Source organism: Lontra canadensis, unplaced genomic scaffold (genome assembly GCF_010015895.1).
Source record: "Lontra canadensis isolate GAN:19392208 unplaced genomic scaffold, GSC_riverotter_1.0 scaffold30, whole genome shotgun sequence".
Classification (NCBI taxonomy): domain Eukaryota; kingdom Metazoa; phylum Chordata; class Mammalia; order Carnivora; family Mustelidae; genus Lontra; species Lontra canadensis.
This window is the reverse complement of record NW_022631024.1, coordinates 19111052-19125800: the sequence shown is the minus strand read 5'-3', so window position 1 is coordinate 19125800 and position 14749 is coordinate 19111052. Positions and strand designations below refer to the sequence as shown.

Here is a 14749-nt window from a genome sequence, read left to right as displayed (position 1 = left end):
ACCCCAGCTTCTGCGCTCGTGTTCCTATCATTTGCCTTCGTCCCTCTCAACTTCCCTCCCTCTCCCCCTTCCCCCCCTTGTTCTTTCCCTCCCTCCCTCCCCATCATGTGTCATCCCCCTCCCTCCCTCCCTAGCTACTTGTTTTCTGTCTCTGTCCAGCTTCTATTCCTCTGTCCTTCATCCCTATCGTCACCCATCAAGGCGACCAGATCCTTTGCTCGCAGGATCCTTCCCATGCAGCTTTCTCTTCATTGGAGCTGTGGTTTGTGGCCTCCTGACCAGTGTCCCGGGGCCCCTGATCCTGCCCTTTCCTGCAGCTTTCTGGGCGTGTGGACATTTTGGGGCCTTCCTGGCTGGTACTGGGACCAGAAAATCTGGCCGAGGCAGAAGCAGCCCCAGGACAAAGCATCCGTTGCACAGCAGCAGGGGCACTGTCTTTCTGTTCAGGCTTTAGAACTCATCTCTAAAATCCTGCCGCTTTTCTCCCCCAGGGTGACGATGGAGAAGTCGGGCCCAGAGGGCTGCCTGGGGAACCCGTAAGTCTTGATCGCGTTCTGTCTCCTCATCATGGTGATGGGCTGCTCAAGGAAGCTCTGCTCTGGGCAGAACCAGGGACCGACCTAGAGCATAGATTAGAGAAGGGGTCAGCCTTGAAACAGAGACTCAGCTGGGGGATTCTGGAGGGAGAAAAAGAAGAAGCACATTGGAAAGGCTGTGGGGCAAATACGACCTTCCCCGGAGAAAGAAGCTGAGATCTGGGGGGCTGTGTTTGGGCCTCCAGGCCACGGGCCTGGTGCGTGTCCAAGGCCATCATGGTGGGCGTCCAAGGTCATCATGGGGGCATCCAAGGCCATCACAATGAGCATCCAAGGTCATCATGGTGGGCGTCCAAGGTCATCATGGGGGTGTGCAGGATCATCATGGGGGCGTCCCAAGTCATCACAAGGGGGATCCAGGGTCATCACGGGGGGGTAACCCAGGTTATCACTGGGGGCATCCAGGGCCCTCATGAGGGCGTGCAAGCCGCAGCTGTTCAGGCAAGTGTCTGAGGGCAGTTGCAGGGACGGGTCCGACTGTCTGCCGTCCCTTCTGGTGTCTGCGCTTCCCGAACGTCGAGCCCTCCATCAGGGTGGCCCTCTTTTCCCCAAGCCGACCTCTGTTTCGGGCCCAGGCGAGTGTCCTCAGCGAGAAGGAACGCCACTTACGTTTCACGGAGGGTAGTTCTCAGACACCTCACTTCCGTCGTCGGCGTCACCACGGCCGCAAGCCTCTGGCGATGTTAACTGAGGAGAAACACTGCCAGCGCCGCGCAGAGGGCCTGGGCTGCACTCGCACCTTCACGGGGGACTAAATTATTCCCCGATGTCTGATCAGCCCCCCAGGAGACCCCATTACCCAGTCCTCTCCTTAACACGCGTCTAAGTGATGCCTTCTGGGTTACGAACCCCTAGGAGGCGTTTATGAGGCCAGGCATTTACCTAACGAAGGGGACGGGTACAGGGCAGTGCATGTGGGAAGGATTTCTCTTCCAGGATGTCTGAAGCGCGTCCATCGAAAGGGTGGTCGCGCCTTGGTTAAGGGCTGGGTGAGCCCCCACGGGCAAGGCAGGTGCGAGCGGTTCCGGGGCCATGGGAATCTGGTCAGCTGTGCTGGGGTCGGCGCTGCCTTGGGGCCGTGTCCCTCCACGAGCGCAAGTGGCTGTCCCCACACGTGCCCCCCACTGCAGGGGAGGGCGGGGCTGAGCTCTGGGCTGTCCAGGGCCCAGAAGAAACCTGAGCTCTGCGCTTCATCTCTGCATTTGGCCGCCATATCCCCAGCAGCGTGTCCTCCCTCCACCTTCTGGTGTCAGAAACGCAGCCGCGTGTCCCTGCACGGAAGGGTCTGAGAGGGAGCCAGTAACGAGACGTGGCCAAAAGCCCGCCACGCAGCCGACTGTCTTTGTGGCCTCCGCAAGGAGAGCTTTTGTGGGCACCTGCCCCGCGCGTGTGTGGAAGGGCCCCGGGCTTGGAAAGGCTCTGAGGTGCCTCCTTCATCCCAGTCTGAGCCTCCCGTTAGCTCCTGGCTCCCGCCTCTGCTTCCCAGAACAGAGGTGGAGAGGCGGGGTGGGGGGCGGGGAGGCGCGGCCACGCTTCCCGGGGAGGTGTGGACACCTGCGTGGCAGCAAAGGCTCTGGCAGGAGTGAGGCTGCGGGATTTGCCTGGGGGCTGGGCCGGGCTGGGCTTCCTGGCCAAGTGGGAACGTGTTCCTTCCTCTTGCAGGGGCCGCGTGGTCTGCTGGGGCCAAAGGGGCCCCCGGGCCCTCCTGGACCTCCGGTAAGGCCTGTCACCTCTGCACGTCTGCCCACTCAGACAGTTGCCCAGGGCTGGTTGAGGTCAGCAGGGCTCTGCTGCTCACAGGCAGAGGGAACCCTCTAGCCCGTGTGCCTTTGAGGGTGGAGACACGGAGCCCAGCTGGCCGTGCGGCTCTCCCCATCCTCATGCCTCACGTGCTGTTACCAACAGCCTGCGGACACCTCACGTCCTCCTTCTGGGAAAGTTCTGGGAGGAGCCAGCCTGAGGGTCTGGTCCGGCCCTGTCCCGGTGGGCGGCTTCCCCGGGCCCGCCCCACCCCGCGCTGGGGCCGGCTGCTCCACTGTCCGCTGGCCCCTCGTGCCTGTGGGATTATTTGGGATCAACTTTTGCCCCGTCCCCAGAGGGTGTGGCATCCCGAAACAATGTGGGCAGTCCGGTGGGATGGTCCCTGGGTGCCCTGTGGGTTCTTTAGCATTCTGTCTTGGTGTTCCTTTCCCTTCCCTCTCATCCAGGGTGTGACGGGGATGGACGGCCAACCAGGCCCTAAAGGAAACGTGGTAAGTGTCCAGGGTCTGCCACCCGGTGGTTGCCATCAAACGGGGTGGGAATGCGAGGAGGAGGGCGGTGCAGGCCCTGAGCCCTGGCCCTGCATGGAGCCGCCGCTGGACAGCTTGTTCCCATCGGAGCCGGACCAGCGCCGAGGGAACTGGGCCTCTCCCTGCGTGGAGCCCGGTGCTGAGCGGGCACCGTGAGAGACGGGTCTCACGGCTGTACGGGGAGACTTTAGCGCAGTGTTTGGGAAGCGCTCTGCCAAACAGAACACCTTCCGGTCTGTTCCCTTCGCGGGCTCCTTGCCGGCGGCGTCTGCATCGCCGGCAGAAGCAACGGAGCGCTCCTCCAGTCGGGGTCAGCGTGGAGAGCCTCGCGGGTGCCAAGGCCTGGTTCCCCTCCGCCACGCCTCTTCTTGCCTGGCACGAGAGCAGACTCTTTCCTGCCTGTCCCCTGGAGTTCCCACGAGTGGCCTTGCCTTTGTTCCCTCTAGGGCCCCCAGGGCGAGCCCGGCCCCCCAGGACAGCAGGGTAATCCAGGTGCCCAGGTAAGCGAGCAGTGGGGGGCAGTGAAGGATGTGGGTGTGTTGGGGTGTCCTGGGCCCTGTGCTGCCTGTCCCCACTGAAGGGACCTACAGCCTAGATGTGATTGAGGACTGAGTTGTTGGTGCCCAGATGAGGGGGAGGATGCAGGAAGGTGGGCGGGTGGCAGGGAGGCATTTCGAGCCAACTTCCTTGACCTTTCTTGCCGTGTCCAACTCTCCTAGGGTCTTCCAGGACCCCAGGGTGCCATTGGGCCTCCAGGAGAAAAGGTGAGTGGGCTGTGCAGGTACAGGGACAGTCCCATCTGCCAGCAGGGTGTTTCCAGCCCGGCAAGCTCATTCCACCAGGGTACAGGCTGCGGGAGAGCTGGTCAGCCCCGGCCGGTCCGAGCTTCTGGCCTCCCCCAGCAGCAGGGACGCTCAGGGCCCTGTGCACGGAGCAGATGAGCTCGGGGGACAGCGGGATCTTTGTCTTTCATTGACCCTATCACTGGGCCATCCACGCACTCCTTGTCTAGCTCTGCGTAGGGTCGCCGGATTAGGGAACAGAAGTGAACCCGGCATTCAGCTGGGCCTGACCGTTTGTTATTTGCCTGACGTCCAGCCTGAACCGGGCGTCCTGTTTTGTCGTTTGCTTTTGTTTTGTGTTTGTGAGATCTGGCCGCTGGGTGTGTCCTGCACCTGCCGAGAGCTCGTGCTCAAGCTCCCGTGCTGCTCTTGGCTCAGGGCTGCCTGTAAGGTGTGGTTCTCAGCCCCACCGATGGCGGCAGCTCCCAGGAATCCGGAGCAGCAGAGGGCGACGGTCCCCCCTCTCCAGGGACTTCGGTTGCTGGAAGCTTCCGTGCCTCTGAGCATCCTTTTCCAGAAATGTTCTTCGGGCAGGTGGAGGGTGGGCAGCCCAGGGAAGAGGTGACCCGGAGGGCTCACGGGGTCTCTGGTTTGTTCCAGGGTCCCTTGGGTAAACCAGGCCTCCCAGGAATGCCCGGTGCTGATGGACCCCCGGTGAGTACCCTGCCTGCCTCACCCCTTCACACGCCACCCGGCCACGGTGCCCCCAGGGCGGGACCTGGCCCGCAGGCCCGTGGCCGCCCCTCGCCCCCCGTTTCCTTTCTCTCTGCTCTGCCGATGAAGACCCGATGGCTTGCTCGGTAATTACCCGGCTTTGGACACACTTTCCCAGCGTGGGCTCCGAGCAAGGGGCGGAGACGGCGTGAGCAGGACTTGAGTTCCTGGGGTGCTGCTTCACGACCGGAGCCCAGCCCGCGTTTCTAACTCCGAGGAGGGTGGGCTGGGCTCCGAGCGGTCCCTGTGTCTCTGGTGTTGAAGGGAAGGACGGCGCGCGGAGGGTATTTTTAGCGACCGCACGCTGAGGAGGCGGGTCTGCACGAGCGCGTCTGCGGTGTGCGAGCACAGCTGTGGGGCTGGACTCGACGGTGCCAGAAATAGCGAGCGGGGATGGTGCGTCGGCGGCTGCACTGCCGGAGGGAGGGGCGGGGAGGGGCCGTGTGGTCGGTGTGGGGGCTTCATCCGCTCCCACCACCCGCTTTGCGTGTTGCTGGTGGGGTCTGGGGATTCGGGTTCATTCTAGAAGATTCACGTGATGCTGCCTGCATAGCCTGTTTCCAGAACCGCGACTGGCTGGACTGCTTGTTTCGGGCAGGGCGTCTCGGTAACTTCTCAGCCGTTAAAAACTAAGCAAGAGCTCCATACGTTGACAGTTCTTTGGTGACTGTCTAAGGCACGGCCGTCGGCTTCCCTGGCTGGGCCCCGGGCATCCCACGTCCGCCACTGCCCGTCCCTCTCCACGCCGGCGGCTCGCCTGCCCCACCGTGCGTGAGCTGCCCTGGGCCTCCCGTGTCCTCTCGTGTCCTCCCTTGTCTGTGCGTCTGCGAGCACGGACATAGCACGTCTCGTCCCTCCTGTAGCTTACGTTCATACTTCATTTCCTCTTCTGATTGTAAAATAACGCATCCAGTTCAGAAAATTAGCAAAGTAAGTGAAATGACAGCAAAATGAAAACCACCTTGACGCCATCTCCAAGGCCCAGCGCACGATAGCAGGGGGCGCATGTCCTTGCGTGTGTCCCCCACCCCCGTGCATCTTCTGCAGTGTTTGGGGTGAGGGGCGTCTCCCACAGCGGCTCCGGGGAGAGGGTGCTGGGGGTGGGGTGGGCTGCCGACCCCCACCTCCCTGACCTGACTGCTTCTGCCAGGGAGACCCCCACCCCATCCCCACACTGACCCGTCCTCCCATACGCTAGGTGCCTGGCGGGGTCTGGTTTTCCTCCCACTTGTACGACCCCCCCCCCATCCCCGCGTGGGGCCCATAGGCTGCACTTCTCTTCCCTCAATGAACACTTGAACCTAGAATAGGAGCTTCCGCAGGTCCTTCCCGCATCAGACGCCCTGGGGGCGGTGGGGGGAGGACTGGTGCCGTGGCCCCTGCCAGCCGGCCGGTTGTCTCCCAGGAATTTGCAGGAACAGAGACGTTGAAACACACCCTCGTTCATGAGGCAGTGCACTGTCGATCACCCTTAAACAGACGGTTTTGTGTCTCTTTTCCCTCGAGTTGGGTTTGGCTTTGGCTGCAGAAAGGAAGGTTGATTTAAAGCCCTTTAGAAGGAAGGAGTGTTTCCAGGCAGACGCGCTGGGGCGCGTGGTGAAATCGTCCCGGAGAGCCCACGGCGGGGACTCGGGGGCGTGAATTACGGTTCGAGGGAGTACGACGGAGCTAGTAGAAACCGACTTTCGGTGCGTACTCGGTGACACGAGGAAAGGCCCGCCGCGCGATATTAAACTAAAACCACATCACGCAACGCCCGTCTTGCGTGCCTTGTGCGGAGGATGGATGGGAGGGTCTGTAGCACGGTTAGCCGGGGGTGCCGTGGGCGGTGAGGTTAGGAGGGACCGCGTCTGCTTTTCCTCTTGCCTGATGGGCCACAGAGAACATATATTACTTTTTTAATCAGAAAAGTATCAAATACACATAATTTAAGCTTTATTATTTTTTTATTATACAAGTATATCCTCGTTATGGGGTATTGCAAAAATGCAAAGGAGGGGAGACAAGGCTGGCCTTTCCCTAGGGGGAGAAATCAATCTCTTATTTTGATGTATTGCCTTTCGGTATTTTTTTTTAATCATTTTTTTAAATTTATTTTCAGCATAACAGTATTCATTGTTTTTGCACCACACCCAGTGCTCCATGCAGTCCGTGCCCTCCCTAATACCCACCACCTGGCTCCCCCAACCTCCCACCCCCCCACCTCTTCAAACCCTTCAGATTGTTTTTCAGAGTCCACAGTCTCTCATTGTTCACCTCCCCTTCCAATTTCCCCCAACTCCTTTCAGTATTTTTCTGTTCCGACATTTTTAATAAGTCTGCTTTGTGCGCCCCCACCCCGTAGTTGCTCTCATTCTATAAATGCAACTTAAAATGTGCCTAAAGAAATTTGGCCTCCATTCAAATAAAGCTAATAATTATAGTAACTGCTGACGCGTGCTGGCCGTTAGCTCCACGCTGGGCCCAGTCCTGAGTGCCCGGCGCACCTGCTCATCCAGTCTCTGCAGCGACCTGTGAGGCAGGCACGTGGTCGTCTGTGCCACGTGAGCAAGGACATTACCGTGTGGAGGGTATGGCACACCTTCCGAGGGACCCACTTGGCGCCCTGGGCTCGAGCACCCTCAGCTGCCCCCCCTGTACCCCCAGGTCCATAATGGAAATGGGCTGGAGTAAAGTCCCCCCAAGAAGCCACGTGGCGGTGGGCCAGGATCCACACCCTCCCGGTCACCCCAAGGCAGGACACCCTCTCCTTGGCATTGTTTGGGTCCAGCCCTGCCACCCTGAGGCGTGGGCACCGTGAGCTTTGTTTGGGAAAGGCAGCACGGCCGACAGGGTGTCTCCCTGGGTGGTCCATCTGCTGCATGATTTCCCTCGAAATCAGGCGGGCACCGGCAGGCTCTGCCCCGAGGCTCCCCGAGGGCACCCCGCCCTGTAGAGGACTCCTCTACTCCTGCTGGCTTTGCCCTCCAAGCAGGCTGTTTGTGACAGCATTAAATCCAAGTGCTCGGCTGACAGGGAGCAGAAGGAACGCCCACAAGTATTTATTCTCAGAAACGGGAGACTTAGGTCCTCACAATGCCGTTGTGCTCTAGGAACAGGGTCCCCGGTGCTTAGAGCCCTCAAGCTGAAGGAGCAACTAGTCCCCCCTCTCCTCTGACACATGAACAAGTGGAGGCCCAGAGAGGGCAAGTGACTTCCCTGAGGTCACGCAGCGGGTCGGGGTAACCAGGCCCAGAATCAGACCGCGCCCTCGCCACACCGCGCGGCCTTTTCACTGGAGTCCCTGGGCTAATTCCAGACAGGGAAGCGTTCCCCTTTCTGCTTTTATCTGGGGCTTGCCTCAGGAGCTCAAGGGCGTAAAGCTAGTGACCGACCTCAGCAGGAACGTCAGAGAGCTCGTGTTTCTGAAGATGGGCTTGGCTGGGGCTCAGGTGGGCAGGGCAGTGACCCGGGGGCCACGACCGGGTCTGCTGGGCGTCGGCTCTGGACCTGTATCGTGGGAGCAGGTCGTCCTCTCCGGTCTGTACCAGCTAAGAGGTTGGCAGGCAACCTGCCCGGGGACTCAGGGACGCACCGGGGACCCCAGGGGAGTGACAGGGCGTGGCCTCTGTCCGGGCACCAGCCTGCCCGCCCCCCTGGCATGTCTCCCAGCACGAGAGTATCCTGCAGACAGTGTGGCGCCTGCCTATCCGGAAGGTGGCGTGCCCAGACCCCCAGTCCCGCATCATCCCTCTCTCGGCACAGAATCCTTGCGAGCGAATGCCTTGTGGTCCCCGGTCCCGGCTCACCTGCACTTGGGGTTGGGCTGGGCCGGTGACATCATTATGGGCAGATCCTGCCTTTGGGTGTCCACACACATTTCTCCTCCATGCCAGTTCAGGTCATCACTGGGCCCGCACGGAACACATGTACGGAGGGGGCAGCCGAGGGTCCGGGCTGAAGGACTGGCTCGGGGCCCGTGGCTGAGAGTGATCTCCGGGCTCAGCTGCCCGATGCCTTTGACGTCCGCGTCTCTGGCTGGGGGTGTGGGGGGAAGGAGATGGGGGCCTGGCTCTCCCTCCCGCGTGTGACCACAGCTGTGGGGGACGATCACCGACTAACACCTGCCTTCTCTCTCATGACAGGGACACCCGGGCAAAGAAGGCCCTACAGGGGAGAAAGGAGGCCAGGTGAGATCAGAATGACATGAGTGGGAGCAGCCGGGCCCTCCTCCCTGCCCAGGGGGCCTCCTCCCATGCAGAGCCCTCTGACCCGTCCACCCCCCCTTGGTTACTGCACATGGGGCTGCAGGCACAGCTGTCACCTGGGCCACACAGAAGCTTGGTGACAGGGCGGGGCTCCTACTGATCCGTTGCCGTTGTTTGTTTGGGGTCCAGGACTTGGGGGTTTGAAGGTGGGATGGAGTCTCCAGGCAGCCTGAGTCCCCCGGGTCTGCCACCCTGTTTGTGGCCAAAGTCCCCTTGTGCCTCCCATGGTATCCCCACCCCTCCCTAGGCCCGCCCCGCTCAGTGCACTGGGACAGTGGTCAGCAAGGCCCGTTGGCTGTCACCGGCACCCCTCGCAGACGGCCAGCCCTTGTCTCCCGCCCCAGCTGGCAGCTGTCCCATGCCATCCGAGCTGCCTCTGTGGGGACTGTTCTCCCTTCAGGGCAGCCCGCCCTCCCAAAGCGTCAGAGCCCCCTCCCCCTCCCGCTGCCCCACTCCCACTCCCCAGCTGCTGGGCTGGGGCTGCCGTTGGAATGGTCCCTGGTGTTCTCGTCACGGCACACAGCGTGCACGTCTGCTTTCCCGGGGGGCTGGGTCCCATGGGAGCAGGTCCTATGTGTCTCCTGAGGAGCCTCTCCCGAGGGTCTGATCTGGGATGTCCGCTCTGCTCAGGGCAGGGGGAGCGTGCTGGTGGAAGGCAAGCTTTCTGGCTGTGTGGGGAGGGCACAGAACGCCTGCCCACCCAGGTCGGAGTTAACGGTCTTCCCCCTTTGGTTTCAGGGTCCTCCTGGCCCCCAGGGCCCAATCGGCTATCCGGGTCCTCGAGGAGTCAAGGTGAGATTCGGCTTCCCGGAGGTCAAGGTTGGGCTTGTGGGGCACAGCAGCCCTGGTCCTCCCGGACTCGTTGGATCCCGGGACAGAGGGCCTGGGCAGGCGGGGGAGTGACTGTTTGCGGCCCAGCAGGGGACGTCTCTGTGTGTCGTGATAACCAGCAGGACGGTGGCGCTCTGTCCGTCTGTTGGGACACTGCTCTCGTTGTCACCTAGGGCCTGTTCCCTCCCAAGCCCCAAAGGGACGCACACCTCAGCCCAGGTGAAGGGCCTGACACGCTTTCCTGGCGGTGCCCAGAGGGCAGCTTCCGGGGCCTTTGCGTGTCTGGAGAGCGCGAGCCCGTCCCCACGGACAGCACCGGGGCAGACGGAGCGGCGGCGCGGGTGGGGGTGGGGAGCAGTTGGTGGGAGATGGCCGTTCATCCGCAGCTGCGTTTCTGCCACTGAAGGCCTCCCACAGCCTGCTTCAGCGGGGCACAGAGCTCCGGGGCGAGCCCAGCGCCGGGTCCTGGCTATCCTGCCAGAGCGGACCGCGTCTGAGTCGTGTCACGTGGTCTCCAGCCGTGCCGGCTCTGGACACGCCGGACACGGTTATGCAGAGAGAGGTGTCCCAGGAACGCGTGCTGGGCAGGGGGGCGGCGGGGTGGCGGAGTTCTCCCTTCTCTGAGAGCAATGGCGGCGTCGCGTCTGAGAGCTCTAGGTGTTTCCGGGGCTTGAAGAAAGCAAATGGGGTCTTTCCTTCCAAGTGGTTGTAACTTGCTGTGCAGGGAAACGTACGCTGTGCGCACACAGCCAGCGCAGCCCGAGGAATTTGCGTGAACACGCGCACGGGCTCCCGGGCTGCCCCGCACCGTTTGGTGCTTACCTCTCCCTAGCATCCTCGTGCCGCGGGAGCGAGCCCCTGGCCTACGGGCGGAGGACAGAGAGGCTGGGAGCTCAGGGTGCAGTCATGGGCCCCAAGTCAGCCTAACATCGGTGCCTCAGCAGGACTCAGACCCAGACCTGCTTATTCCAAACCCCGAGCCTCCCTGCTGCGTGTCCCAGGAGCCGTGGCGTTCCGAGGGCACAAGCCGCCACGGACAGACTTCCCAGGGCCGGGAGCCCTTGGAGGCCATGGTTTCCCCCCGACGTAGGCTCTTACAGGCTCGCCTAGGGAGTCGTGCCAGGATGATTATTCAGCAGAAATGCTGAGAACGTGAGCTCTCGCAGGTTTATCTTACACACTTTGTCACAGAAAAAGTGCCTGCCGGCCCCATACATGGCTAACTGCGGAGGGCTGTGTCTGTGAGCTGTAGGTGTTTGCTGTAAAGTGTTTATGGACGACGCTCTTATCCTGTCTATCTGATTAAAATTCATTCACGCCATGAGCGAGCCACTTAGACTTGGAAGCGCGGAGAGGGAGGAAAAGCAACGCCGGGCGCTCTTGTCATTGGAGAAATAGGTTCTCCTTCCCGGGCTTCGGAAGCCGTCAGAGGAGTCGGTGGCCTGAGGGGCGGCGGGTCCCCCAGGGAGGTGACTGTGCAGGGCCGAGAGGTGGCGTGCGGTCTCCGGTAGGGCCGGCCTTGGGTGAGGGCGGCCCAGCTCTTCTCCACCACGTCACGCCACCCTTCCTTCCGGGGAAGCGCCCTTCTGTGTGCCTCCACTTCCCTCACCTTCCTGAGGGCATCTGCATGGGCCTGGCTGCCAGCACGGTCCCCCCACCGTTCTGCGAGCCTGCAGGAGCCGGGCGGGCTGGGGAAGACCGTAAATACGAATTCTCTCAAGGCCTTGGGCAAAGCCCTGTCACTCTCTGGGCCCCTTTGCTTTCGGTCCCCCAGGTCTGGCCCATGAGGGCCACAGGGGATACTGGCATCCCGTGGTACTCCACCAAGCAGGGTGGATTCGTGCCCCTAGGGGACATCAGGGGGCATTTCTGACTGTTAGAACTTGGGGGGAGCCTACCGTCATCTGATGGCTAGAGGTCAGGGACACTGCCCCCTACCCCTGCTCTGTACGGGGCAGCCCCGTGACACGGTCACCCAGCCCTGGATGTCAGTAGGGCCGGGGGTCCAAGACCTGGTCTGTTTGTCCCCTGGGCAGCACTGTCCCGACCTCTGACCTTAGGTCCAGGAGTGGTGGGCAGGGGACCCCCCCCCTGCCAGCCTGGCAAGAGGGAGGAGGCTGGTCCAGAGCCCCCAGGGCATCAGGGTTTCAGGGTGACCACGCCTCCCGTCTGCCCTGAGGCATCCGGTCGCCTGGGGCCGATGGGGCCTGCAATGCATCTGGGTGGCAGGAGGTCGCGCCCCCCAGGCCTGTCCCAGCTCCGGGTCTGGCCCCAGCTTTGCTTAGAGGCCCTCCTCAGTCCCCGGGAAGACGGGCAAACTGCCAGTCTGTGCAGACTTCTCACCACCAGACGACCGCTGGCCGCACGAGGGTCCCGGGAGGTGGCCCTGCTGTCCTGTCGGCAGCCTCAGCTGGAGGCAGATGGGGGGCCCGGCCTCTCTCTGGGGTCCCACGGGCAGCTGGTCTCTGGGAGTCAGCGGTCAGTTCTGCTCCCTGCTCGGAGGGCCCAGGCCGTGGCCACTTAATTCCATGCCACGGACGGCTTTACCTGGCCTGAGTGCAGTGCTGGCGTGGGGCGGGGGCATAGAGAAGAGGACATGTCCATCCCTTACAGTTCTTGTTTGGCCCAGAGATGAGGTACGTCCTGAGCTGATTATTACTGGCGGTGCTGTCCTGATTATTAATTAGTAATTAATATGATTATACCTGTGGTCGTGTATTAATAATAATCCCGAATGACTGTAGCACATTGCTCTTGGTAACTGAGTGCCCACTGGGACCTGGGGCTTGTCTGGCCTCCGTTTCCCACCAGCAGGAACAAGGTAATGCTGGTCTTCACCCCCCACTTTCCAAATGAGGAAACTGAGGCACCAGGTACCTGGGACCGTGTCAGAGGCCATAGAACTGGGGTCGGGACCTGATTCCAGAGCCCACGCTGAGGCCTCGCATCCCACCTGCTCCCCAGATCTCAGGGAGGCGGAGGTTTCTGGAGGAGGGCGGGATGCCTGTGAAGGCCAGCTGGGAATCACAGACACGGGGGGCCTCGCGTGGGATGCGAGGGCAGGAGGTTTCTCTGTGAGCCTAGGGAGCCCTTCCTTTGAGACTGGGAGCGCGAGGGAGGCTGCCTGGCTGGGGCTGCCGAGCTCTCTCCCTCCTTGGCATTCGGGGTGTAGAGCCTTTCCTTCCGAGAGCTCCGGAGAGGCTCTGACTTGCTCCCTTCCCTCTGTGTTTGTGCAGGGGGCAGATGGCATCCGCGGGCTGAAGGGCACCAAGGGCGAGAAGGTGAGTGCCGCTTCCTGCCGGGGCCGCCGGGTGCATGCGGCGCGGAGCGGGGTTCCCAGGGCGGGGTTCCGGCAGGTGGTCCACGGGAAAGCGTTGGCCACAGCTGAGGCTGCCGTGGCCTCTGAGACGGAGGGATTGGCGCACCCTGCGGGCCAGGCTGTCTGCAAAAGGAGAAACGTGTCCAAGGGGACAGGCCGTGGGTGTCCCTCCTGGCGGGGCTGAGGGGCTGGGGCTTTGCCCCCCTGCCCAGCACACAGCCCGCACCTCACCTGCAGAGGCCGTGGATGCCCCATGCCCCACTCCCGCGTGGCTGCCTCCCAAGGGGAGGGACAGCCCCTCGCACTGCCACGGAGCCGGGCGCAGAGGGAAAGTGTTGCCGCCTTGGCCAACGGCTGTGCCCGGCGTGGGTCCTCTCCCGGGGCACCTGCCGGTCCCGAGGTGGCTCATCACGGGACGGCACTAGGCAGGGATGGCAGGGAAGCCAGAACCTCCGTGTGGTAGCGTCTGTTCCGCCCCCCGGCCCGTCTCTGTTCTCAGAGGGCTTCCTGGTGACGGCAGGCCTGCACACGCTGCCTCCGTTCCGCTGGGGAGCTCCCTCCGGGGGTGGCCAGGGCAAGGCAGACCTCTGAGCCCTCGTTCTGGGGCATCTGAAGTGTGGGGCCGGGGGCCAGTGTGTCGGGGACGTGCACCCCCCCCGCAGGGCAGACCTTGTCCCAGGCAGCAGGTCCCGTCTCCCCGAATTCCTGGCCCGTCCACCCAGGCCCCGTGTCCTGCTGGAGGGGCTGTCCAGAGCCTCCAGAACGCCACATTTGTCTTGTCACTTTTGTCCTTAGCTGAAGACGGGGCTGCCCGGGAGAATGTGGATTGGGTCGCACAGGGCAGGCCTCTCCTCCAGGAGGGTCACTGTGCTGCCCCAAGTTGGTTCTGGGCTGGGAGGGGGGTGAGGAGCCGCCCCCCAGGAACTTGGCCCCTCTGAGGCTGCTGCGGGCGAGCCCCTGGCCCTTCACCGAGCGGCGGCGGCCTGAGGGGGAACGCGTTTGCGCCTTGTCCCAGAAAGCGGCCTGCCTCTGGGTGTGAGCTCCTGGCCGGCCTGGGTGTTGAGGACCAGGCCCCGGATGGACGAGTGAGATCAGGACGCAGGGCCTGGACACTGGGAGGGAAGGACGAGCCAGGCGGCCCTGTGTGACCCTCCTGAGGGTCTCTGTGGGTATCTCCGTGGACCTGAGTGGACAGCAGGCCACTGACGTGTGTGAACCCCAGATTCACAAACAGCAGGGACGTGTCCTGCGGGGCCAGAAAACGCAGGACGGTCACAGAGGGCTGGCCCCGCAGCAGGTGGGCCTGAGCCCCAGGCCCTTCCCTGCCTGCAGTGCTCACCGGTCCTGGCTTCTGTGGGGCAGAAGAGCCCCCCTGCCGCTCGCTGGTCAGCGGTTACTGGGCCCGGACCGGAGGCAGCTGTGCCCAGCTGTGCGGGGGGTGGGGGTGCTGGGCTGCAGATCGCCAGCTTGTCCCCACGACCACAAAGGGTTAGGGGGCGCCCTTCACTCAGCAGCCCCCCACCTGGCCCCCTGTGCTGACTGTGGGGGCCGGCCATCCCGGAGGTGGACTCTTTCATGCAGCCCGGGCACTGTCTCGTCCCTTGTCAGGGTGAAGACGGCTTTCCCGGGTTTAAAGGAGACATGGGCATCAAGGGTGATCGGGTGAGTGTTTTGGGCTGTCGGGGCAGGGGTGGGGGCGGGGTGGGGGCGGGGCTGTGGGGAGGGGCCTTGGAGGGTCAGGAGAGGGGCTGGGGCGGGGCTGGGGTGGGTCGGGGTGGGGCAGGAAGGCTGGGGTGCTTGGGGCCATAGGTCAGCTTCTCTAAAGAAGGTGAAGCCTCCGTGGGAGCTCTAGGCCCTCAGGCAGGGGCAGCTGGGGGCCCAGAGGCCTGGCTCTGTGTGTGTCTCCCCC

At 62.8% G+C, this 14749-nt stretch overlaps 1 protein-coding gene across 2 annotated transcripts in view; it reads left to right on the top strand.

Annotated features, from left to right (window-relative positions):
• Positions 1-14749, top strand: part of COL5A1 (collagen type V alpha 1 chain) — a 140055-nt gene that overhangs the window by 80592 nt on the left and 44714 nt on the right. For both annotated transcript variants that reach the window (XM_032866237.1, XM_032866235.1), the window contains exons 20-29: positions 492-536; positions 2259-2312; positions 2804-2848; positions 3334-3387; positions 3607-3651; positions 4330-4383; positions 8568-8612; positions 9429-9482; positions 12758-12802; positions 14449-14502. In XM_032866237.1, the coding sequence (XP_032722128.1) occupies positions 492-536; positions 2259-2312; positions 2804-2848; positions 3334-3387; positions 3607-3651; positions 4330-4383; positions 8568-8612; positions 9429-9482; positions 12758-12802; positions 14449-14502 (495 nt within the window). The remainder of the gene's footprint in view (positions 1-491; positions 537-2258; positions 2313-2803; positions 2849-3333; positions 3388-3606; positions 3652-4329; positions 4384-8567; positions 8613-9428; positions 9483-12757; positions 12803-14448; positions 14503-14749) is intronic.